The 26,407-nt window shown below is 39.3% G+C and overlaps 1 protein-coding gene and 1 long non-coding RNA gene across 2 annotated transcripts in view; both read right to left on the reverse strand.

Annotated features, from left to right (window-relative positions):
• Window positions 1-19,382, reverse strand: part of LOC113065217 (zinc finger CCCH domain-containing protein 13-like) — a 45,553-nt gene extending 26,171 nt beyond the window's left edge. Inside the window, exons 1-5 of the mRNA XM_026236483.1 lie at window positions 19,159-19,382; window positions 14,827-14,934; window positions 14,619-14,703; window positions 14,211-14,377; window positions 6,773-6,889 (exon numbers count right to left, since the gene is read on the reverse strand). Coding sequence (XP_026092268.1) covers window positions 6,773-6,889; window positions 14,211-14,377; window positions 14,619-14,703; window positions 14,827-14,934; window positions 19,159-19,371 — 690 coding nt within the window. The 5' untranslated portion in view covers window positions 19,372-19,382. The remainder of the gene's footprint in view (window positions 1-6,772; window positions 6,890-14,210; window positions 14,378-14,618; window positions 14,704-14,826; window positions 14,935-19,158) is intronic.
• A 962-nt stretch (window positions 19,383-20,344) lies between these two features.
• On the reverse strand, window positions 20,345-24,328 carry LOC113065218 (uncharacterized). Its single transcript, XR_003278954.1, has 3 exons — window positions 23,700-24,328; window positions 23,519-23,564; window positions 20,345-20,633 (listed from the first exon to the last, which is right to left on the reverse strand). It is a non-coding gene; the product is annotated as an uncharacterized LOC113065218 (long non-coding RNA).
• Between the last annotated feature and the right edge of the window lie 2,079 nt (window positions 24,329-26,407).

Consider the following 26,407-nt stretch of genomic DNA (forward strand, 5'->3'; position numbering starts at 1 on the left):
TACACTAGAGCAATCTCGGGAAGCAAATACTAGCAAACCAATAAGCAGAGTAAACCAAAAGATCCATCCAAACGAGAGAGTCCAACAGGTCAGTAGGCCCAGACTTAATTCTCAACCATCAGAGTGCTGTGAATTCAAAAAGAAAATGTCAGAAGAAACATTGTTGGTCAAGAAAAATGACTTCCTTGCCTTCATTTGTGTAGTGATCAGTAAAGCAACTGAACTTCCTCAGGGAAGTAATAAGGTAAAAGCAATTGTGGATATTGCAAATGACTTCTTAGGATTTAGGTCACAAGCTAGTAAGATTCAAGAAATACTGAATAGTAAATATGAGGGTCAAAATAGTGATTAAAAGCCTCATGGTACTTTTCATTCTTCAATGGAATGCCAGAAGTGTAATTGCAAATGGTCAAGAATTTAAGAGATATATACGTAATCTGAAAGAAAAACCTGAGGTCATATGCATTCAAGAAACATGGTTAAAACCACATCTTGATTTTGTATTGAAAGGATATAATGCGATTAGATGTGATAGAGGAAGAGGCAGAGGAGGAGGGTGTATGACATTTATTAAATTAGGAATACTGTATAAGTTTATTAATACCAAGGATCATGAATGTGTGGTAATTGAAATATTTAATAAAGATTGTGGTAATTTTACTATCATTAACTATTATAATCCATGTAAAGTATTAAATAGTGAGTTATTAAAAAGTATAGTTAAGAGAAGCCACAGAGAGATTTGGTGTAGGGACTTCAATGCTCATAACAGTTTATGGTGTAGTAAACAGACAGATTTGAATGGTGAGGCAGTGGAAGAAATGATAAATGATAGAATGTTAGTGTGTTTAAATAATGATTATGGTACTAGAATTAATGTTTATAAAAATGAAACTTCTTGTATAGACTTAACTCTAGTAGATAGGAAAATTGCCAGTAGATGTGAATGGGAAATAGATCAAAGCACAAGCATGGGTAGTGATCACTTCCCAATTACATGTGCAGTTGATATTGAATTTAAGATTGAACAAAGTTGTGTGCCCCAAAGATGGAATTTTAAAAAAGCAGTCTGGAAGAAGTTTGTAGAAAGATGTGGGAATGGGGAAAATATATCAATTAATAATGATCAAACAGTCGATGAAATAAATAGCAGTGTCAGTTCTTTTATATTGGATGCTGCCAGCCAAAGCATTCCTGTTAGTCAAAATCAAAAGAAGCAAACCAATGTTCCATGGTGGAATGATAAGTGTTCTGAGGCTATCAAGGACAGGAATAGAGCTTTTAAGAATCTGCGTAGAACATTAACAATGGACAATCTTGTTAATTACCAAAGGAATAAGGCATTAGCCAGGAAGGTTATTAAAGAGGCTAAGAAAGATTCATGGAGACAGTTTTGCTCAACAATAGGAAAAGAGACCACTTTAAATAAAGTATGGATGATGATTAAGAAGATGATAGGCAAATTTAAGCCTCCCCAGGTTTCTGGTCTTAATTAAAGATGGCACACATGCAATCTCAGATATGGAAAAAGCCAATATGCTTGCTAGAGCTTTTGCAGACATACACAAGGGTAGCCACCTGGAGGAGAGGTATAAGAAAAGGAAAGAAGAGATAATGAAAATAAATAGGAATATATTAAATACCAAAGTGTCTAATATGTCTATTATGGATTCTGAAATTAATATGTCAGAACTTAAAAGGGCATTAAGCAATACTGCATACTCTGCACCAGGGACGGACAACCTGTGTTATGCTATGTTTAGAAAATTGCCTGATAATTTATTGGAGAAAGTTCTTAATCTGTTTAACAAAGTATGGAATGAAGGTAAATTACCAATCATATGGAAATGGGCAAGAATCCTTCCATTTACTAAACCAGGTAAAGACTCAAGTGACCCAGGAAATTATAGGCCTATTGCACTCACTTCACATTTTGGAAAATTAATGGAAAAAATTATAGTTGGGCGATTTAATTATTTTCTAGAATACATAAATCCACTTAAAGGGTATCAAACTGGATTTCGGAGATGCAAGTCAACAACAGATGCTCTGGTCAAAGTATGCAATGAAATTGAAAAGTCGTTAATAATGAAAGAAGTAATGGTGGCAGTTTTCCTAGATATTGAGAAAGCCTATGACACAATGTGGAGAGAAGGTTTATTGATTAAATTAGGAAAACTGGGAATTAATGGGAAAATGTATAATTACATACTTGACTTTCTCTCTCAACGTTCCATCAGGGTCAAAGTGGGAGATGCAGTGTCTGGTGAGTTTATTATTGAAAATGGGATTCCACAGGGCAGTGTTATCAGTCCTATCTTGTTCAACATAATGATTAATGACATATATGAAAAACTGGGAGATAGTAACGAAGGTCTATTATATGCAGATGATGCTGTCATTTGGAGAAGAAGACGTAATATTTCACATGTTAATAATAAGATTCAAAAGGACATTCATGTACTGGAACAGTGGGGAATTGATTGGGGTTTTAAATTTTCTATTTCAAAGTCACAGGTGGTGTATTTTACTAGGAAAAAAGTCCCTGAAACTTATAAAATTATGCTTTATAATCAGCAACTTGAAAGAAGTGAAAAATTTAAGTACCTAGGAATATGGTTAGATGCAAAACTTACATGGAAATATCACATTGAATATATTGAAACAAAGTGCAAAAAGGTAATTAACCTTATGAGAATGGTCACTGCGCATAGTTGGGGAGCTGACAGGTTGTCTCTGATTAACATATACAGTATTGTTCAAAATAATAGCAGTACAATGTGACTAACCAGAATAATCAAGGTTTTTAGTATATTTTTTATTGCTACGTGGCAAACAAGTTACCAGTAGGTTCAGTAGATTGTCAGAAAACGAACAAGACCCAGCATTCATGATATGCACGCTCTTAAGGCTGTGCAATTGGGCAATTAGTTGAAAGGGGTGTGTTCAAAAAAATAGCAGTGTCTACCTTTGACTGTACAAACTCAAAACTATTTTGTACAAACATTTTTTTTTCTGGGATTTAGCAATCCTGTGAATCACTAAACTAATATTTAGTTGTATGACCACAGTTTTTTAAAACTGCTTGACATCTGTGTGGCATGGAGTCAACCAACTTGTGGCACCTCTCAGCTGTTATTCCACTCCATGATTCTTTAACAACATTCCACAATTCATTCACATTTCTTGGTTTTGCTTCAGAAACAGCATTTTTGATATCACCCCACAAGTTCTCAATTGGATTAAGGTCTGGAGATTGGGCTGGCCACTCCATAACATTAATTTTGTTGGTTTGGAACCAAGACTTTGCCCGTTTACTAGTGTGTTTTGGGTCATTGTCTTGTTGAAACAACCATTTCAAGGGCATGTCCTCTTCAGCATAGGGCAACATGACCTCTTCAAGTATTTTAACATATGCAAACTGATCCATGATCCCTGGTATGAGATAAATAGGCCCAACACCATAGTAGGAGAAACATGCCCATATCATGATGCTTGCACCTCCATGCTTCACTGTCTTCACTGTGTACTGTGGCTTGAATTCAGAGTTTGGGGGTCGTCTCACAAACTGCCTGTGGCCCTTGGACCCAAAAAGAACAATTTTACTCTCATCAGTCCACAAAATGTTCCTCCATTTCTCTTTAGGCCAGTTGATGTGTTCTTTGGCAAATTGTAACCTCTTCTGCACATGCCTTTTTTTTAACAGAGGGACTTTGCGGGGGATTCTTGAAGATAGATTAGCTTCACACAGACGTCTTCTAACTGTCACAGTACTTACAGGTAACTCCAGACTGTCTTTGATCATCCTGGAGGTGATCATTGGCTGAGCCTTTGCCATTCTGGTTATTCTTCTATCCATTTTGATGGTTGTCTTCCGTTTTCTTCCACGTCTCTCTGGTTTTGCTCTCCATTTTAAGGCATTGGAGATCATTTTAGCTGAACAGCCTATCATTTTTTGCACCTCTTTATAGGTTTTCCCCTCTCTAATCAACTTTTTAATCAAAGTACGCTGTTCTTCTGAACAATGTCTTGAACGACCCATTTTCCTCAGCTTTCAAATGCATGTTCAACAAGTGTTGGCTTCATCCTTAAATAGGGGCCACCTGATTCACACCTGTTTCTTCACAAAATTGATGACCTCAGTGATTGAATGCCACACTGCTATTTTTTTGAACACACCCCTTTCAACTAATTGCCCAATTGCACAGCCTTAAGAGCGTGCATATCATGAATGCTGGGTCTCATTTGTTTTCTGAGAATCTACTGAACCTACTGGTAACTTGTTTGCCACGTAGCAATAAAAAATATACTAAAAACCTTGATTATTCTGGTTAGTCACATTGTACTGCTATTATTTTGAACAATACTGTATATACCAGAATTTGGAAAAAAGATATGGGTATAGAGTGAGTTACCATTTATCAGTATATTCAATAGAGATGACTGCAATAATAACTGCCCTTAGGTGGGTTGAAGAGACTAAACCTCTTAGATCAGTTATATGTTCTGACTCTATGGCAGTATTACAAAGTTTTATAACAGATAATGCTATACGTGAGGATTTGGTATTAGAAGTAAAGCATATTCTTTTAAATATTATAAGCCTTGGACTAGCGGTGCAGTTCTGTTGGATTCCAGGCCATTATGGAATAGATGGCAATGAAATTGCTGATAAGTTAGCTAAAAAGCTCTGGATTTAGATCAAGTAGAAATTCACATTCCATTGGGTAAAGGAGATGCTAAAGCTTTAATTAAATCACAGATTATACTAAGATGGCAAGATGAATGGGATTCAGAGAGTAATGCCAGACACTATTATAGGAACCAGAACTGTGTTGGAGGGAAAAGAATCACCTCATTGGGTCTTAATAGGCATGAAGAAGGTATTATAACCAGATTGAGGTTGGGCCACACAGGCCTGAATTCCACTTTATCATTAATAGGTAAAAGTAATGGAATATGCTCTGAATGTAAAGTCTTGGAGGATGTCACCCATGTATTATTTAGATGTAAGAAATTTGATCAACTAAGACAGAAGTGGAAAGACTCAGATGCAGAAAATGACATTCATAATATTTTACAGGAGCAAGGTATGCAGGGACAAAGAAGCAAGTATTTTATTACGTATCTTAATGATACTGGTTTAAGTAGAAAAATTTAGCTGGGTATAATTATATATGTAGTATAAACCGTTAATTTTCTTCTTTTTTTTTTTTTTTTTTTTTTTGAGGGGGGTGGGGGTTTTACTATTATTTTATGATTTTATGATTTAATGTATCAGCTACCAACGTCCTTTTACACACTCCTGTGTAGTAGTCCAGTAGGTGGCGATATGACCCGCCAATAAACAGAAGAAGAAGAAGAAGAAGACTTATAGGTTTGAACTTTCTTGGTAGTACAGCATGTGCTGTTATAAAGCACCGAGATCAGTGCTGTGAAGTGAGCTGTTAGATGCTTTTATATGATGAATTAATCATCAGGTGCCAGCCTGATTACTTCCAAAATAACTTTCTATTTCATTTATATGTTTTGAATAATCAACCCTGTGGAACAGCAGCATGCAAGGGAAGATTAATTCATTTTAAATCTTTATGTAATGCATATAAATATTTGAAGACTCTTTCTAATTAGAAATGCAGAAATCACAAACCAACATTTGAATCTTAACAATGGTGACAATCCACAAAATGCTTCATGCTGGGTGACACCATAGTAAAATCTCCCATCATGCACTGCAGTGTGAAGAATTATTGTCACCACTGTTGAGGATTTGACGATAAGTGTTTATGTCTTAATGCCTAAACTGATACAATTTGTCTTTTTTTCCAAAATTTAAGCATCATAGTGGTATTTGTTTAATGGGACTTCACTTTTCAATAAAAGCTAAGTATCTTGAATTTCTTAAAAAGTATTTATTTCATATTAGAAGTAAACTGCCCTGCCTTGTCTGTCAGGCTATTGTTAATGTCTTCTTATGCTCCACGATGCATTTTTTTACTGCGTGAGAACATGATTTGTGGTGTGGGAGTGGAATGGGTTGTTCGACATAGTGACAGTAGCTGAAGGGTCAATTGCAAAGGGCCATAAATCCTTCCCTTTCCAAAATAGAGGTTGTTCTGGCATTAGAGGTTGTTTGAGCTGACCCTCTCCAGTATATTAAATATAGGAGATGTTATCAATATACCTCTAGAATTTGTGTAGTCATGGATGAATCTATGTTAACATTCTTCTCTCATTTGCCCTATCCATTACTTCGACTGGAGGAAGCAGCCTGGCAAGAATATGTCGTCTTTCTTCCCAGAGGGCCTGTTTATTAGGCAGTGTGTCACTTACAGTATATCACAAACACTGCAGTATCCTAAATGTTTGTATGTTGACAGTTTAGTGTGACCTTGGCATTCCATCGGTGCCGTTTATGCTGGAATGCCAGTGAAATTATATAACCGTCATCAAACAAGATTGCCATGTTCACACATGCCTCAAAGACCAGTCACACTCTAGGTGTTCACATAGTATCAACATCACAGCACAGCGTCTCGTTCACTCATTAGGGAAACAGGTTATGCACATAATGCTAAGATGATTACTGGTTCAGTGCACAAGAAAAAAAAATATATAAAGAAAACAACCTTTAATGCTATGTATGGTATTGTTGAAATACAGAGACACATTTAGTGTAATAAAATAAACACTTCTGTATTACAACAAACAATGTGTATATTGGATGTTACTTTCCAATAGTCTGACATAAGTAATGAACATGTGTACTTACAGCTTTAACTCCACACAAAGCCTTGCATGCTTTTTGTTTCTGATATTCCACTGTTTTGGGACAGTTTGTCTCCGTAATGGCGAACTGCGCAAAGAAGCCTTGACCTGAAAGCATCCACTAAAGAAATAGACAAATATTATGTTAATATGCAAACAACATAATTACCATATTTAAAAAGTTGTTTTTTAATGTCACGGTAATGTCTGATAAAACAGAATTGCTGTATGAGGGCAGAAATATTACATTTACATTTATTCATTTATCAGATGCTTTTATATAAAGTAATTTACAAATGAGGACAGTGGAAGCAATCAAAAACAAAAAAAAGAACAATGAAATATTAGTGCTATTACAAGTCTCAGTTAGGTTAACACAGTACATGTAGCATGGGCTTTTAAATAATATAATAAATAAAAACAAAACAGATAGAATAGTCAAATCAAGTCACCTTTATTTATATAGCACTTTAAACAAAATACATTGCGTCAAAGCAACTGACCAAAGCAAATCTCCTCTGACCAAACGAAACCAGCAGTTCAATTACAGGCTGCAGCAAAGTCAGATTGTGCAGAAGAATCATCTGTTTCCTGTGGTATTGTCCTGGTGGTCATCTGAGATCATCAACATCAACAGGGGATCTGTATCTGGGGCCCGTTCTTCGTACGTCGCTAACTCAGTTAGCTGGATTTGAATGTTGACGATTTGGCATGATCTTGGATCATTTGGTTCTTCGAAGCTCATCCCGGAGCTGCTGTCATGGCAACAGGTCCGTTAGCTTAAACCTGCTCGGGAGCAGGCTTATTTCATGTAAACAGGATTAGATCGCTTCTTTTCAACCAGAACTGATACTCAAAATATGCCTGCTACCACCGCTACTTTATTACAAGAGTATCGTACTGATCCAGGGACAATAATTTAAAATAATAATCATTAAAAAATTATTTAAAAATAATATAAAAATGCTGTGTAGTCCATAACAGCCTACTATAGACACAGCCAGTTTTACTCACTAAAATATTTATTTGCCATAAAATTATTACTTCATAATTGTATTAGATTCTTACACACATGCTATACAGATAATAGAGTCGTGCATTATTTTGAGTGATGACAGCTATTATAAGAGTGGCTTGATGGAGCGCAGAAGATGCAGATATCATGATATTGACCCTTTAGAAAATTTCACTAATGCTGTCACGTAACAAATCTGTCCAAATATAAAATGAAATGAATAGATAATTTCTACATTGAAATAAAAATGTAAAGACTGCACAACTATTATAAATTGCGAATCTAAATAATTGGGAATAATGAAAAAAAATATCTAATAAAATAAAAACATGTATCTATTATCTGTCTCATGTATCTATTATCACATTTATGTAGTTTTGTTTGCTTGGCTGTTTCCTTATTAAAGTCCAGAAATTTATTAATTTATTAAAGTGTTGTTTTAAATTATATGACGTCATTACATTGCCGTCTTGCCACCAGCCAATCGCTGCACTGCTGATCATGGTTTCGAGTATCGATACATATCCCCTTTTAAGACAACACATGAACGCACAATTATCTCACATAACTCAATCCAGCTATACTAATCATACACAACAGGTGTGTTCGAAGAACCCAATTAGCCGGATCAGGATTAGCACGATGATATCATCTTGGATGTGTCATTTGATCTCGGATGTAATAAGCGACGTACGAAGAACAGGCCCCTGGTCTCTGCTGTCTTTCAGGGATGTAGAGGTCCTTTCTATGTGGAGGATCTGCCGCCCGCAGTTGATTTTGATATTCTAAGTATTATGAAATTGCCTGAGTTTTGAGAACATAGCGGACAAAGAGGATTATAATGTAAAAGGAGCTCATTCAAATACTGAGGTTGTTCTGCACGCTTAGTAAACAAACGACAGCTAGTCCAAAATGCAGCAGCTACAGTTCTTATTAGAACCAGGAAGTATGACCATATTAGCCCGGTCCTGTCAACACTGCACTGGCTCCCTATCAACACACACACACACACACACACACACACACACACACACATATATATATATATTTTTTTTGTTTTTGTTTGTTTTAATATAATTTAATTTAAAAGTCCATAAAAGTGACTTTGTGCTTCTTTGGGATGGCACAATCAAGTGATTTTCACTTTCAGAACGCAAGCTTCTAGAGGGCACATAAGTCTGAAGTAACAAATTTAAGTAAAGGGGTGCAGAGCCAGAGGTAGTTTTGTAGGTAAACATCAATGCTTTGGATTTTACGCTAGCAGCTATTGGAAGCCAGTGCAAATTGATAAACAGAGGTGTGACGTATTCTTTTTTAAATATCTGCTCAGATGCAAAGCAAGCATATTCTATTCAACTGAACATACTTGAATGTTATTTTCAGAACAAATGTTCTACTTGTCAGTTGCCTGTAATCTTTCCAGAGTGTTCAAACTCAACTTTTTGGCCAAGATGTTTTGAGTCAGCTTTTGTTGCCACAGGTTGTGTGTATTTACTTTGTTACTGAGAGAAAAGCATGAAGCATATATTTACATATTGATCTGAATGCTGCAGCATGGGTGGTGCGGGGATAATCACAGTAAACCCTAAACCGCTGCTCATGTATTTCCAACTTCTTTTACCTAAGTGATCCTTGAATCTGGTTTGTTTGATTAGGGTCAGAGCTAATCTCTGCAGGAAAGTGGATCTCACAAGCCATATTTGAGGATCACTGACCTAAGCAAAGAACAAAAAAATAACTTTGCCTCGAGTATGTCAAGGCTTTGACCATGTGTAGTGAACCTCCTACCTGCAGGTGTCGCTGTTGGACAGTTTTTTTCTGCTTCCTGCTGGCCATGCTGCTGCTTGTAATCGTAATCTCTCTCCCTCTAGAATCTTTAACTTAGTATCACTCTCTGTTGTTTAAAGTGATCAAATATAACTTAATTCACAACATATTTTTGATACTATCGATCAATCTTATCAAATTAATTTTGATCGTTCACTTTTAATTTAAATCTGTGTATGCAGTGCACCTGAATCACATTAGCACTAGTTAGCATGTCATTTGCATTTCAATTTGTATCTATCACTGTTTTTTTTCTCCTCTCCTCTCCTCTCTCTCTCTCCAGTTTTTACAAGTTCATCAAACAACTGTGGTAATGATATGTCAAGCACAGTGAGTAATGGCTTCTCCTGCTATTGTTATTTGCGCCCAACACCACAGCAGTAATGATTTTATGAACTACTTTACTTCTAAAATCGATACTATTAGAGATAAAATTGCAACCATTCAGCCGTCAGCTACAGTATCACATCAGACAGTGCACTATAGACCCCCTGAGGAACAGTTCCACTCATTCTCTACTATAGGAGAGGAAGAATTGTATAAACTTGTTAAATTATCTAAACCAACAACATGTATGTTAGACCCTATACCATCTAAGCTCCTAAAAGAGGTACTTCCAGAAGTCATAGATCCTCTTCTGACCATTATTAATTCCTCATTGTCATTAGGATATGTCCCCAAAACCTTCAAACTGGCAGTTATTAAGCCTCTCATCAAAAAAACATAACTTGACCCCAAAGAACTAGTTCATTATTGTCACACCTGGACTCATTTAGTGTGTTTTTGCCCGTGACCCAGTTTGTGTCTTCGGTGTTTAGTTTGATTAGTTCCCAGGTGTGTCTATTATCTTCCTCATGTGTTCCATGTCCCTGTTAATTTAGTTATTCCATCCACCTGCGTTTCCCCATTATCCTCTGTACATAAGCCTTTACCTTTCAGTTCTGTTTTGTCGGGTCGCCTCACTTGTGACTAACTCACTCACTTACGTGTGTCTATCGCTGTGCTCCATGAATGGTATATATTAAAAGCCTTATTTCATCTATCCTCGGCTCCGTGTTCCTTCCGGCAGCGTAAACCGTGACAGAAGACCCGACCTAAAAAATGAAAGTATAAAACTGCGTGTTTTTCCCTCCGTTTTGCTTTCGTTTTTTTCACAGTCTTTTCTTTTCTTAGTTTCTATGGATCCCCTCTATCGTCCCGAATTCCTCATCCTCCTGCTGAAGCAGGAAGGACGTTCTCTCGAGGACCATACCAGACAGTTTCTTCTATTAGCTAATGCCACCAGCTACCCGGACGACGCGCTCTGCACCTTCTACAACACCAGCCTGAACTCCAAGTGCAGAGCGTTGTCGCCCGAAGATGGTCCTCGGGAGGATTTCGCCGCATTCGTGGAGTGGACTCTGGCGAGAAATGGCTCACCTTTCACCGTCTGCCCCATAGAGGATCTCGCCAGTCCCACTCCCGACCCAGAGACCAGCCAGCCACCATCTCGCTACACGGAGCCAGAGCCCACCGCAGCCGCAGAGCCCGAGCCATTCACCGACAGGGAGCCGGATCTCGAGAGCGCGACTGACCAGGTGTGTGAGCCGGCCACACCGTGCATCGTGGGAGTCCTCGTGGAGATCGAGGGCGTGGAGGAAAGCCCTGCCCACACTCCTGCGACTGAGGGTGAGCTGTATGCAGTCTCTGAAGATCATATGGAGCAAGTTCTGGATCTGATGGACTGGTCTATGGAGGTAATCCCTAATTTTCCTGTTTCCCCGCTGGTTCCGTCCAGCCCTGATTCCCCTGTATACCCTCTCAGTCTCCCACTCCTACCTCCTCCAGTCATTTCCTCTGCTCCATTTCCGCTGGTTCCGCCCAGCCATGATTTTTCTGTTTCTCCGCTGGTTCTGCCCAGCCCTGAGTTTTCTGTTTCTCCGCTGGTTCCGCCCAGCCCTGAGTCTTCTGTTTCTCCGCTGGTTCTGCCCAGCCCTGAATTTCCTGTTTCTCCGCTGGTTCCGTCCAGCCCTGATTCCCCTGTATACCCTCTCAGTCTCCCACTCCTACCTCCTCCAGTCATTTCCTCTGCTCCATCTCCGCTGGTTCCGCCCAGCCCTGAGTTTCCTGTGTCTCCACTGGTTCCGCCCAGCTCTGAATCTTCTGTGTCTCCTGTATTCCCTCCCAGCCTCCCTCTCCCACCTCCTCCCAAACCTGCTGGTCCCTCTGCTCCACTTCCGCTGGTTCCGTCCAGCCCTGATCCTCCTGTCCTTCCTCCCATCCTTCTCCTCTCTCCTCCTCCTAGACCAGCCAGTTCCTCGTCATCCCTGCTGGTGCCAGTCAGTCCCGCAGCTCACCCTCAGTCCGCGCCATCGGGGCGCGATGGTTCACAACTGGACTGCCAGTCTCCAGCTCTGCCTTGGCGCGTTAAGGCCCTGTCTCCGCCTCCAGCCTCCGAGCCCTGGACTCCTCCTCGGTCCTTCGACCCAGCGGCTCCGCCTTGGCTATTAGCTCCCTCATCTCCACCGTGGCCTGTCATCCCACCTGCTCCACCGGGCTCCCTCGTCCCTCCGGCTCCACCTTGGTCAGTCGTCGACCATCCGCCGCCTCGGGACTCCACTCCTCCGGTTCCACCTCGTCTTTCCATCCCTCCGGCTCTGTCAGGCTCCTCCTTCCCTCCGGTTCCACCTCCATCCTCGGTCACTCCGGCTCCACAGCGGTCTGCCAGGACCCTGCCTCCGCCTTGGTCGCCTGAGCCTTCTGCTCCACCTAGGCCCTCCGGAACCTCGACGTCACCCTGGCTCTGCGGCTGTGCTGCTCCATCTTGGGCTCCTCACCCACCGGTGCAGTCTCCGCCTGTCGGCCCCCTGGTGTCGTTGACCCCTCCTTCACCATGGCTCCTCCCGCCGTCGACTCCACCTTGGATCTCCGTCCTGGCTGGTCTCTGGTGGACCATCTGGCTCCTCCTGCTCATGTCTCCTCCCTGGCTCCTTCCTCCGTGGTCCCTGTCTGCTGGCCCCCTCCTGGGAGTCCGTCCTCCACCGGAACCTCCTCCCAAGTTCCCACCCACGCCTCCCTCGGTTGTTTCTACGGTGCGAGGACGCACCTGCCGGGAGGGGGGAGTACTGTCACACCTGGACTCATTTAGTGTGTTTTTGCCTGTGACCCAGTTTGTGTCTTCGGTGTTTAGTTTGATTAGTTCCCAGGTGTGTCTATTATCTTCCTCATGTGTTCCATGTCCCTGTTAATTTAGTTATTCCATCCACCTGTGTTTCCCCATTATCCTCTGTACATAAGCCTTTACCTTTCAGTTCTGTTTTGTCGGGTCGCCTCACTTGTGACTAACTCACTCACTTACGTGTGTCTATCGCTGTGCTCCATGAATGGTATATATTAAAAGCCTTATTTCATCTATCCTAGGCTCCGTGTTCCTTCCAGCAGCGTAAACCGTGACAATTATAGACCAATCTCGAATCTTCCTTTTCTGTCCAAGATACTAGAAAAGGTGGTATCCTCACAATTATATTCCTTCTTAGAGAAAAATGGTATATGTGAGGATTTCCAGTCAGGATTTAGACCGTATCATAGTACTGAGACTGCTCTCCTTAGAGTTAAAAATGATCTGCTCTTATCATCTGATCGTGGGTGTATCTCTCTATTAGTTTTATTGGATCTTAGTGCTGCTTTTGACACAATTGACCACAACATTCTTTTGCATAGACTAGAACACTTTGCTAGCATTAATGGAAGTGCTTTAGCATGGTTTAAATCATACTTATATGACCGCCATCAGTTCGTAGCAGTGAATGAAGATGTATCATATCGATCCCAAGTGCAATTTGGAGTACTTCAAGGCTCAGTACTAGGGCCGCTACTCTTCACGCTTTATATGTTTCCCTTGGGAGATATCATCAGGAAACATGGTGTTAGCTTTCACTGTTATGCTGCATAACACCCTATGTACTTGCTACATCATTAGAAGAATGGCATCTATGCTAATATTTGTCTGTTTCTCTACTGCCCTGACCTCTACTGCCCTGAAAGACAGTGGAGACCAGGACAACTAGAGCCCCAGATACAGATCCCCTGTAAAGACCTTGTCTCAGAGGACCACCGGGACAGGAACAGACTCCAGGAAACAGATGATTCTTCTGCACAATTCTGAGTTTTCTGCAGCCTGGAATTGAACTACTGGTTTCGTCTGGTCAGAGGAGAACTGGCCCCCCAACTGAGCCTTGTTTCTCCCAAGGTTTTTTTCTCCATTCTGTCACCGATGGAGTTTCGGTTCCTTGCCACTGTCGCCTCTGGCTTGCTAAGTTGGGGTCACTTCATCTACAGCGATATCGTTGACTTGATTGCAAATAAATGCAAAGACACTATTTAACTGAACAGAGATTACATCACTGAATTCAATGATGAATTGTTTTTAACTATCATTTTGCATTATTGACACACTGTTTTCCTAACGAATCTTGTTCAGTTGCTTTGATGCAATGTATTTTGTTTAAAGCGCTATATAAATAAAACTTTGGAGCAAAATGACATGTGTAACAAGCTTGTGTCACAAGCAACATTTCCGGTTATGTATCTGCATAACATATTTAAGTTTGAGAGACTTTACCTGTGTGCTGATCCTTCCCACTTCCAACAGTTTAAAGTATGACTTGTGATTAGATTCTTTGTTGAATTTCTGCAGGGCCGTTTTCACAGTCTCTAGACCATTTGGGTCATTTAATGGCAGTAGACTGGGGCAGTCAGGGCATTTTGTCAAAAGTATTTCATGTGAATCTGGGACAAAAACAGGAACAAAATACACTGTGAATCGTATTTATAGGATATGAATGATCTTTTCTGTACTCAGACAAAGTGACCTTAAACATTACTATAAGTTCTTTGAATGGCTATACAAGTCGAGCGTCTAATTTTATATATATATATATATATATATATATATATATATATATATATATATATATATATATATATAGAGAGAGAGAGAGAGAGAGAGAGAGAGAATTGTTTACAGCACCTGGTTTGGTGTCACAGATGAAGCACGCCACAACTGCTTTTCCCTCAAAACTTAACACGGTCACATTACATTTTGCTGTCACTTTCTTTAAGGGAGACAGGAAAAAGGCTGTTAATTGGATGCACAACTAACAAAAGTCACTCTCTTGGGAGTGGAAATAGCAGTTTTCTGAAATTAGAGTTTGGAAGAAATGTGATTTTCAGCTCACCGTCTCTGCTTCCATTCTAGTGTTACACTGATCTAAAGGTTTGGGATTCACAATGTGGCATTCAGTTTCTTCTAGTGTTATTCTGAAGATGACCTCACAAAGATCGGTCTGCACAAAAACAAGATAATTTGTAGCATTTGCACATTATAATAAGTTTTTTTTAATTTTATCATATCTTGTTTTCTGTTTTTGAAATCACTTTTTTACACCGTATGTAGAACAGCCACAGAAAGACACTGATGTGGATTTAGAGTTTATTGAAAAGTAACAAAAAACAAATGATCAGTGATGGCTGAACAGTAGAAGGTAGTTTTACTATATAACTACAGGTGCATCTCAATAAATTAGAATGTTTTGGAAAAGTTCATTTCAGTAATTCAACTAAAAACTTGTGTATTAACCTGTTAGCCAGCACCCCCCATTATAGGACCCCCCACTATATGCCCTAACTTTTTATGTGTGTAACACGCATAATTTTGGTGTCTATGGAAAGAAGACTCTTTGGGCTTTACTTTTTATTCATCAGAGTTGAAAATGCTTGGAAATATTAAAAGTTATAGACACTGAAGTGCCTTGACATTTTTTTGGTAACACTTTATAATAGGTAACACTGGTTAACTATTAACTACGCCATTTCTCTCAATAAATTATTAATTTGCTGCTTATTAATAGTTAGTAAGGTAGTTGTTAGGTTTAGGTATTGGGTAAGATTAGGGATGTAGAATAAGGTCAAGTAGAATAAGGCATTAATATGTTCTAAATTAGCACTAATATACAGCTAATATTCTAGTAATATGCATGCTAATAGGCAACTAATAGGTTTTACCTATTCTAAAGTGTTACCATTTTTTTTTACCACATTGATTTTATTTCAAATCTGAAGAAGATACCATGAAAAATTAGATTCCTGCAACCATTATTCTGAGACTAAGGCGATCGCTAAGGTCCGCCTCCATCAGATGAAAGGTGCGTCACAGCATGCATCACGAGTCGTCATGAGAGAGCGCTGGAATTCATATAAACAATCTTCCACCTGTCTTACACTTTTTTTGTGGATAGTCTCATTCTGATTGTGACACTGTACGCATTAAAATCATGCCGTTTTTTTTTACTACCAAGACACAGTTTTCTGAGCGTGAGTTATTCCATAATGGAAACAAACAATTATTTCCATGAAGTACTGAAACGTAAACAATGGAATTATAATCCATATCACAACGTTATTGCTTTGTTTGACTGAACATGTTCCATGAGATTTCATTCAGTGAACCCTTACCTTTCTAACTAAACCGAGATATACAGCTGTGGATGCGTTTATGACTCATTATTACGACGAATATGGAATGTATTTATTCTTAATGTTTTGTTGTGTACTGCTTACAAAAATGTAGCAAATACATTCGTTATAAGCTTTCCATGGGAAAACAGCGATCTGTCGTCGATGCTCGAGGCATCAAGATTAAATTTGTCCCGTTTCATTTAATCCATTCATAAATATTGCCAAGTACAAACAAGGGGAGTTCAGTACCCCCGTGTCGGGATGCAGGTTAAGGGTTAAATAAATTCAGTGCAAACCATGTTCATTCAACCAACTTTTGGTGCTTTTGGCAGTGTGGGCAGATGCCAAATCCTGTTGTCAGTTCAATTTGGTGAACTGGTTCAAAAAGATCCGGTTACATCGAATGATTAGTTCGCGAACCAGATATCACAAACTTCTCTCCTAACAGACACAGAAGAGAAGACAATGCTGAATAATGTCATAGTTTTTGCTATTTTGGACCAAAATGTATTTTCGATGCTTTAAAAAATTCTAACTGACCCTCTGATGTCACATGGACTACTTTGATGATGTTTTTCTTACCTTTCTGGACATGGACAGTAGACCGTACACACAGCTTCAATGGAGGGACTGAGAGCTCTCGGACTAAATCTAAAATATCTTAAACTGTGTTCCAAAGATAAACGGTGGTCTCACTGGTTTGGAACGACATGAGGGTGAATTATTAATGACCTAATTTAGATTTTTGGGGGAAATATCCCTTTATTAAGATTCATCTAGGGAGACTAATCAAGGATGAACAATAAACAAATTTTGCTGGGCAATGTCCACAGGCAACCAGGTGAGACACAGGGCTCACATCCGATCAGAAGTATCCTGATTGAAATTTGTTTCTCATTCTTAATGAGAAATTGTCATCTCTCTAGCAACATCTCACAGCAACATTGGCCAGCAACATTGCTCCAAAAGTTTCCCTGTGTATCATCAACTTAATACCTTAAAATAAATATACATTTCTGCAATTACTTAATCATTTCTTATGTCATTTTTTTAACATGGGTCACAAAAGGCGTATTTTCTGTCATGCTGTGACTGTAAAACCATAAAATACACTAAAATTGCTACATGAAATCACAAAAATAATCCATTTTATTCATAAGCTGTCATTTAAACCTTCATAATTAAATTAAAATTAAAGTCTTTATTCAGCAATCTTCATCTTCTTTGTCAGCGAACAGAAGAAGACAACACTGGTACTATGATTCACAGTTTGTTAATGCAGATGGCAGAGCTCAGGAGAGCAAGCAGGTGAGAAATTAGGAAGCTGATGATATTATAGGACTTATCTTGAATAATAGTCTTTGTCTTTGGCAGATGCTGAAGAACTGGAAAACGTATGATCAGGACAGACAATGAGAGAATCTATTTTAAACTATGCTATACAGGTGCTATCTCATAATCCTCTCAGACAAATGCTTGTCAATGCAGCGATGTGTTATTTTTGCAGTCTCTGCTATTTTGTTGTTGTTCCATTTCTAAAGGTGGGGCAACTTTTTGAGTAATGTTTCCGAGTGATGTTGCTTGAGTACTTTTCCATCAAGAATGACCTTAGATACTTTAGATCGGTTATGGGCCCTGTGTCTCACCTGGTTGCTAGTTGACTGCAACATTGCCCGGCAACATTGCTTAGAGAGTTGCCTTTTTATACTTTGGCCTTAAGCTCAAAAAGCCCACACTGATGCACTTGTTAAGTTCAAAAGTAACTAATTTTTGGAAGCTTTTACAGCAGTGAAACCAAACGCTCATTGGTCTGCTTCATCACAGATGCCTTGCCGTGCCATGATTTGGATGATATGTTTTGCTGTGTCCCAAGTCCTATTACATTCTATATTATCCATCCTATAAAGTATTAGAAATTAGAATCAGAGTCTCCCAAATCAAAGTATGTTGAAATGAGTATTCCAAAGGTACCCGGATGGTTTACTACTTCCGGTAGGAATTCAAAGGTCTGTGCACACTCTAATGGTAAATATTTCCAAGAACTCATTGCACGTTGGATGAAGATTCAATTAGAACTACAAATACAAATAAAAATGTAATAAAAAAACTAAAAACGTGGTGGATATGCGAGACCGGTGGACAGGTAGAAAAACGTGTTTGAGTGATCAGGTTAAATAATGAATATCTAACCTGATGAAAAAATGTTTTTATGTTGTCCATGTTATATTTCATATGTAACAACATTGTGAACTTTTATAAAGACAAATTTGACAGGACAATTCAAGGGATCTCCAACTCTGCACTGGAGAGCCGGAGTCCTGAATAGTTTAGCTCCAACCCTGATGAAACCCACCTGAACTAGCTAGACCCCTGGTTTAAATCGTGACAGGATGCACATAACTAAGCAAAGGAATGGTCCATTAAAGATGCACAATTATGATGAAGTAGTAGGTCCCAAAGATTGCCTGCTCCTCTGCTAATAACTCAAAAATATGTACTTTTTTCTCTACAAAAATAGTACATACAGTATATGTAGGTGACACAGTATTTGAATGAGAAATGCGCACCTTGACAGAGAGCATCAGGATAGTATTTTAAGAGAGGACTGTGACTGAAACACATTGTGTTTTGGTACAGCCTTTTTTGCAGTAAATAAATGACTTATTGCACTTGTCTGTCTGGAATGTTTTTCATTAATCTGTACAAATGTAAAAAAAAAAAAAATAATAATAATAATAATAATAATAATAATAATATTAATAGTTAAATTAAGAATGACATTAGCCACTTAAAATATAATATCACATTGTTGCAAAAATGTTAATTTTCCTACATATTTAAATATATTGTGATGTATATCTTATTATATTGGCTATAAAATGGTTGTTTAATAATAAATAATTAAGAGAATGATAAAATGATAAAAGTGCATTTAAACAAATATTTTTATGATATTAAAGATTTTTAATTATTATTTCAGCAGCAATCAAAATGTACAAAAAAAATTTTACCTATAAATGCTACATACTAATACCTATTATGCAAAACCTCACCTTCTCATCTGCACTGCGACTGTCCAGTGAAACTAATTTGAATTTGTATCCATGGTGGTGATGATCATTAATGAACTGCTCAGCTGCTAAAGTAGCAATGTTGTCCTGATCTTCTTGGCACTTATATACCACATCAGTGTCTGTTGGGAAGCTGGCTGCGTGTAGAGCCGAGACCAAAGCGGCTAATATTACCAGTTTTCTCATGCTGCACATGGAAACGAAACCTAAATCTTCAACCAAGTAAAAGTTCTCCTCACTTGTCCCGACCTTTATAATATTCAGTGCAAAGGGAAATAAGCAAATAGTTTAGTGAGGTACTTGCCAATGTAAATGACATCCAAAACAAATATAAAAGAGAGATATGAGAAATGTCATGTCACTCTAACTATTAGCAGAATTCACCATGACATTGAGGTTTTGTTTGTCTTGCCTCCCTCATCTCTAAGTTCATCATCCATGTTACAGATAACTTAACAATCATTATTATTAATTGTAAGGGAAACAGGTCAGTTTAGCTAAAAAAGGAATAATTTAAGGTTTTAAAGGGAATTTGGAAAGAATCACTGTTTTACAGCTGATCACTGAGACAGCCAGTGATTCATTGAATGAGATGTATAACATCAACTCTGCAGTCAATATTGATATCCAAGTATAGTGAAAACACTGTTAATTAGCACAGTAACAAGATCGGCAGTTTAAGACATTAAATTGTAAGCGCAAAACACAAGATACTTCTCTTTTCAATATGAGTAACACATTATTAGATTAATCTGAGACATATAAACTAATCTAACACATAAGCACACACACATTCACACAAGTTGCAGGAATATAGAAAGTCAGGAAAGAATGAGTTTAAGAGACTGAACATGTGAAATTTGCATAGACATAAACAGCCATCAAACACTTAATTAATCTTTGCATCGAGTTCCTTAGGGGGTTTCCCAAGGTTGCTGATTGGCTGGAAGTTCACTAGTCATTGAAGTGACCTCTTGAGAAGCCTGTGGTTGGAGTTGTGGGCTAGTAGATGTTTCAGACGAGCACTCGAGGTCAGATTCGGTTGTGTCCATTATGGAATAATTCATGCTCAGAAACTGCTTGGTAGTAAAAAAAACGGCATGGTTTTGTAGCATACAGTGTCACAGACAGAATTTCAATTCAATTCAAGTTTATTTATATAGCGCTTTTTACGATACAAATCACTGCAAAGCAACTTTACAGAAAATTAAGTTTCTACAATATTAATTAGTAGCTTATAAGTGGTGACTGTCAGTTCATGTTCATATGAAAGGAATTTTCAGAAAAAATTAATATAAGACAGTCAACCAGGTGATGAACACTATTGACAGCAATTATAATGTGACTGCATAGTAAGTAGCAATAATTGTTAGTTCTGTATGATGTTTCAGGGTTAGCGTCATCTGGGGTCCTATGAGGGGTCAGCATCATCTCTTCTCAGGTGTTCTGGATCCAGACTGGAGTTTGTGAAAACCCGTGGCAAAACAGAGAAACAAATAGAGACATAATTAGCGTAGCTTCTGTTCCAACAAAGTAAAATGAATTAGTTTTACTCCAGCTAAAGAATAATAATGCGCATTTGATCAGATACAACTGCAGTCACAAATTATGAGATGCATTATTCGACTGCTTGGTGAAAGAGATGTGTTTTTAATCTAGATTTAAACAGAGAGAGTGTATCTGATCCCGGAACATTATGAGGAAGGCTATTCCAGAGTTTGGGAGCCAAATGCAAAAAAAACTCTACCTTCTTTAGTGGACTTTGCTATCCTAGGAACTACCAAAAGTCCAGTGTTTTGTGACCTTAGGGAGCGTGATGAACTGTAGCATGGTATAAGGCTAGTTAGGTACACAGGAGCTAAACCATTTAGGACCTTATAGGTAAGTAATAATAATTTGTAACTGATACAGAAATTAATAGGTAGCCAGGGGAGAGACTGTAAAATTTGGCTAATATGATCATATTTTCTTGACCTCGTAAGGATTCTAGCCGCTGCATTTTGGACGACCTGTTGCTTGTTTATTGACGATGCTGGATAATCACCTAGAAGTGCATTACAATAGTCCAGTATAGAGGTCATAAATGCATGAACTAGATTTTCTGCATAAGAAACAAGTTACATATTTCGTAGGCTGGCAATGTTTCTAACATGGAAAAATGCTGTTTTTGTAACATGGGAAATATGATTTTCAGAAAACAAGTTGCTGTCTAATATAACACCCAGATTTTTGACTGTAGAGGAAGTAACAGTACATCCATCTAGTTGCAAACTGTAGTCGTGTAATGCTTTTTGGTGCAATAAGTAATATCTCTGTCTTATCAGAATTTAATAGGAGAAAATAATTGGTCATCCATTCTTTTAAATTTTTAACACAGCTTAGATAATTAAGAAGTTATCTCTATTGAGATAAATAGTTCAGTATCATCAGCATAACAGTGGAAACTAATCCCGTATTTTCTAATAATATTACCAGCCATATGGTGATACGCAGCATGGACGATACAAGGAAATGGTTGGTAACATTATCACTTTGAGGTACGATATCTATCAGTAAGATCGATTCCATGAAATATAATTAAATCCAGTGTATGATTAAAACAATGAGTGGGCCCGGTGACATTTTGCTTGACTTTAAAAGAGTTTATTAGGTCAGTAAACATCTTCGAAATGCAGGGAACAAACAAAAACACTTGCACAACTCCGTTGATGCTCTGTAAAAATAAACTCTGTCCACTGGTCCCTTAATGCTGTTTTTTTTTTTTTGGTAAATCCTAATGCATAATTTGTATTCTCAATGGTAATATTAAAATCTGCTATGATTAGTGCTTTATCAACTGTAACCATAAGGTCTGAGAGGAAATCTGCAAATTCTTTTAGGAATTCTGTATATGGCCCTAATGGTCTAAATACAATAGCCAGAGCAAGAGACACAATAGATTTATTTTGCATATCTGACAGTGTAACATTAAAGGGGGGGTGAAATGCTCATTTTCACTCAATATCCTGTTAATCTTGAGTACCTATAGAGTAGTACTGCATCCTTCATAGCTCCAAAAAGTCTTTAGTTTTATTATATTTATAAGAGAAAGATAGTCTGTACCGTGACATTACCGTGAGAAAAAAAAAAAACATCATTCAAAACAAACCATGACTAACAGTCAGATTCAGCCGTTTATTTATGATCCAGAATCAGATCCCGAGGCTGAAACCGAACGAGAGCAGCAGCAGTAACGACTCGTTCCGAGCGGGGCTTGAACCCAGGTCTCCGGCATGGGGGGCGGACGCACTAACAAGGAGGCAGAGATATTTGAAGCAGTTTTACTCACCGCCTGCGGTTCCAACACACGATTGTGGCCCTTTTTCGTTGGGATTGCATCATCCTTAAGAAATAAACGATATGCAAATCCGGTATAAAACTGGGCCTTGTTTGTAAAACAAGCATCTTCGAAATGCAGGGAACAAACAAAAACACTTGCACAACTCCGTTGATGCTCTGTAAAAATAAACTCTGTCCACTGGTCCCTTAATGCTGTTTTTTTTTTTTGGTAATCTGTGCAGGGTTGTCTTGCCCTGGCAACCAAAAACACACTTCTTTTGTGACATTTGGCGACGCTCCCGCTCTGATCAGTGAAGTCTGTTGTGCTCTCAGTGCTCTGCTATACGGGAGCGCGTGCTCTTCCTGCAGACGTGCCCTTAGGACCCATATTAGGAAATTCTGCTCCATCTAACGTCACACAGAGCCATATTTTGGGAGCAAAAATACTCCTTCAAACGTACAACTTAATTTTTTTAACTTTGTCCATGCTTAGCATGGGAATCCAACTCTTTAACAGTGTAATAAAAAATAGCATTTAAAAAAAAAAAAAAAATACAAAATACCCCCCCCCCCTTTAAGCAGTGGATTTTGAATAAGTTAAACCTGTATCCTGTTTTCTGGGTAACATTGAGAATATCACTATATATTGCTGCAACACTTCTGCCACGACTAGATTCATGGGGCTCATGGTTATAAAAGTAGTTTGGTGGAGTAGACTCATTTAGACCAATATAGTCATTTGGTTTTAGCCAGATTTCAGTCAAGCAGAGTACATCAAAACTATTATCTGTGATCATTTAATTTACAATAACTGCTTTGGGTGTGAATGATCTAATGTTTATGTACTTGTTTTTTTTTTGGATTCATTTATTTTACATTTTTCTGGTTTAATCATGATAAGATTTTTTTATATATTTTGACCCCACTATTCGAGGAACAGTGTTAAAAGTTTGTACAGCACAATTACTCTTTTCATTTACACGGAACAAACTTCATCATAATAGTTATTTGAGAATTGGCTTACTAGTCATATGGAGCAAAGTGTTCTGGAGATGTTGTCTGAGAGAAGTCTGCTGGGGTGCACACCATCAGTGCGAAAAAGCATAGGGCGGTCCCAGAAAAGATTCCAATTATTAACAAATATCAGTTTCTGTTCTTTACACCATGACAATAACCATTCATTTTAAGCAACAAGTCTACGGAACCTTTCGTGTCCTTGTTGATAAGTGGAAAGTGGTCCTGACATGACGACGGGTGTCATGCTGTGAACCATCTCGGTCAGGCTCCTGAAGTCCCTCTTCAGCATCTCTGTCTGCCGCAGTGTGGTGTTGTTAACTCCTGTATGAAGCACAACCGCTCTGGGGCTCTGGTCGGCCTTCAGGATCGCGGGTATCTGCGCAGAAACAATGAGAACACAAGCACCAGGGAAACAGTGAGTGTGCACTTTACCTTCTGCTAATGTAGAAAGGACGTGTCGGACGATGGAGTCTCCTACGATCACAGCTCCACGCTCTGTCTCGCAGAGGGGATCAAATCGGTTCCGGGTGGGGATCTCGAAGACCGGAGGGGGAGTAGTCGTTCCCCGGGGCATGGCTCACGACCTCCGCTGTGGATGCACAAAGGGTCCGTGGTGTCACAGCGCCGGAGTGAAGGACATCTGAGAGGATCAGTTCCTGGGTGCACCGAGTCTGTGCAGAGAAACACATGGAATAGAAGTAGTGGGACTCTTAGCAGCGCGCTGTATACTTATCTAGTTTTTCATGGTATCGTCTTCAGATTTGAAATAGAAACTCATTAGACATTTGACTTTCAACCCATTATTTTTTTAAATTGCTCCAGGACTGATTTCATGTATTTCACTTAAGGGTCTATAACTTTTAATATTTTTGAGCATTATCAACTCTGGTTGATAAAAAGTACAGCGCAAAGAGTCTTCTTTCCAAAGACACCAAAATGATGTGTGTAACACTGAAGGAGCTGTTACAATTTTAAGTTAGGTAGGGCACTTTCAGCTCTGAGTCCCATAATGGGGGGTGCTGGCTAACAGGTTTAATAACATTCTACATTATGGAAACCGGATATTTTTTATGTTTTTGGAATGCTAGAAATCGACATTCCTAGAATACTCAATTTTAAATAAAAATAAAAAGTTTAAAGAATGTTTGAGGAACATCATAACTTTTAAAGTTTCCAGAACCAACCCTGAATATTTAAAAAATGTTCGTGTAACAAAATTCTGTTGGGAATTTTGGGGGTACTCCACCACTGACAGTTGTTGGCTCCAGGAGGAAGGATTCTTGGAGACCAAACATCGCAACACCCTTTCCAAATCTTGGTTGGCTCTCTGGGTTTGACCATTGTTCTGGGGATGAAACCCTGAGGACAGACTTACAGTTGCTCCCAGTAATCAAAAAAATTCACGCCAAAATTTGGACACAAATTGGAATGTAAATGAAAGACGTAATCTACGACGGTCAACGCTGTGTCCTTGGCTGAGGGTAATTTTTTCAGTGATGTGTCTTTCTCCATTGAGGGGGTGAACCGTGAGTGAGGGGTCTGAGGGGAATTTGAAGTCTGCGTGCAAGTGCATAGTCCATGAAATTACCTTCAGCCCTGAAGTCCAGAAGTGCTTGACAGTCGTGAAGTCGTGCTGACCATCTTTGTCTTACCGGGAGGAGCGTAGATGATGATGTCTTCTCGGTGGAGATCCCACCCGATGGTAGCCTCATACTTACTACCGGGCTTGGCCTTTTACCGGACAGATGTAGGCGTGATGACCGGTCCCACTGCAGTAGAAGCACAGACCCAGAGTCCATTGAGTGAGGTTGGAAGGTCCAGGGTGTAGATTTCCCTCTTGACGCGGTCAACCAGAGAACAGAGAGTCAACAGAGAAATCCGAAACTGATCTCTCTCCTTGACGTAATTCGGCTAGCTTCCTAGCCGCCTCTCTCCCGGTGACGGCTTGATCAAAGAGCCGCTTCATCTCGGTGGCGAGTGTCTGGAATGAGGCGCAGCATGGATCTTGATTCTCCCACACCGCCGTTCCCCATAATGCCGCCCTCCCAGTAAGCAGTATCAGCACGAACGACACCTTGGTTTGTTTGTTGGAGAAGGTCCTGGGTTTAAGAGAGAAGTGCATATCGCATCATGTTAGGAAAGCTCTACGGAAATTAGGCTCACCAGAGTAGGTTTCCGGAATGGGAAGGCGTGGTTCGGGCTGGGAGGGAGTCTCCGATGGTGTGGGAGGAACAGGTGGTGTGAGTGGCACAGTGGGGGCTCGCAGAAGCTGTAATTACTGAGTGAGCTTGGACACCTGTGCCACCAAAACCTGAACAGTGCGAGCACTGGCGCTGAGGAACTCTTCCAACGCCGATAATGGGCTACTTGCTGCTTCCATGGGTGGTCAGATCGTTCTGTCACGATCGCATTAAGGACAGGAAGCAAGTTGCAAGTAAATGATGCTTAATTAGAGAAGTATAGCCAGGCTGGATTGATGGTGGGTGACGCAGGGACCTCGATGCCAGCACAGACTGGTGAGGAGGTGATTGAGTGTGCAGGTGGGTGATGGTGAGGGATCCGTGAGATGACTGCTAATCCAACAACGACCGAACAGGAACAAGACACAATGAATAGCTGAGCAGATGGAACACAGACAAGAAGCACCACAATGAATAGCTGAGCAGATGGAACACAGACAAGAAGCACAGAGGACCTCAAACAACGATCTGACAAACAAGAGACGGAAGACAGGGCATTAAGTAGGCTGGTGGAATGACCTGCGTAACACCCACATGAAACAATCAACATGACGTAAAATGAGACGAGCAGGAAACGGTGCATTCATGAACCGTGACAAAATGAGGGTATATATTATATGTTGATACCTAGGCAACACATTATTTTTATAATAATC

This window comes from Carassius auratus, chromosome 47 (assembly GCF_003368295.1).
Source record: "Carassius auratus strain Wakin chromosome 47, ASM336829v1, whole genome shotgun sequence".
In the NCBI taxonomy this organism is placed as follows: Eukaryota; Metazoa; Chordata; class Actinopteri; order Cypriniformes; family Cyprinidae; genus Carassius; species Carassius auratus.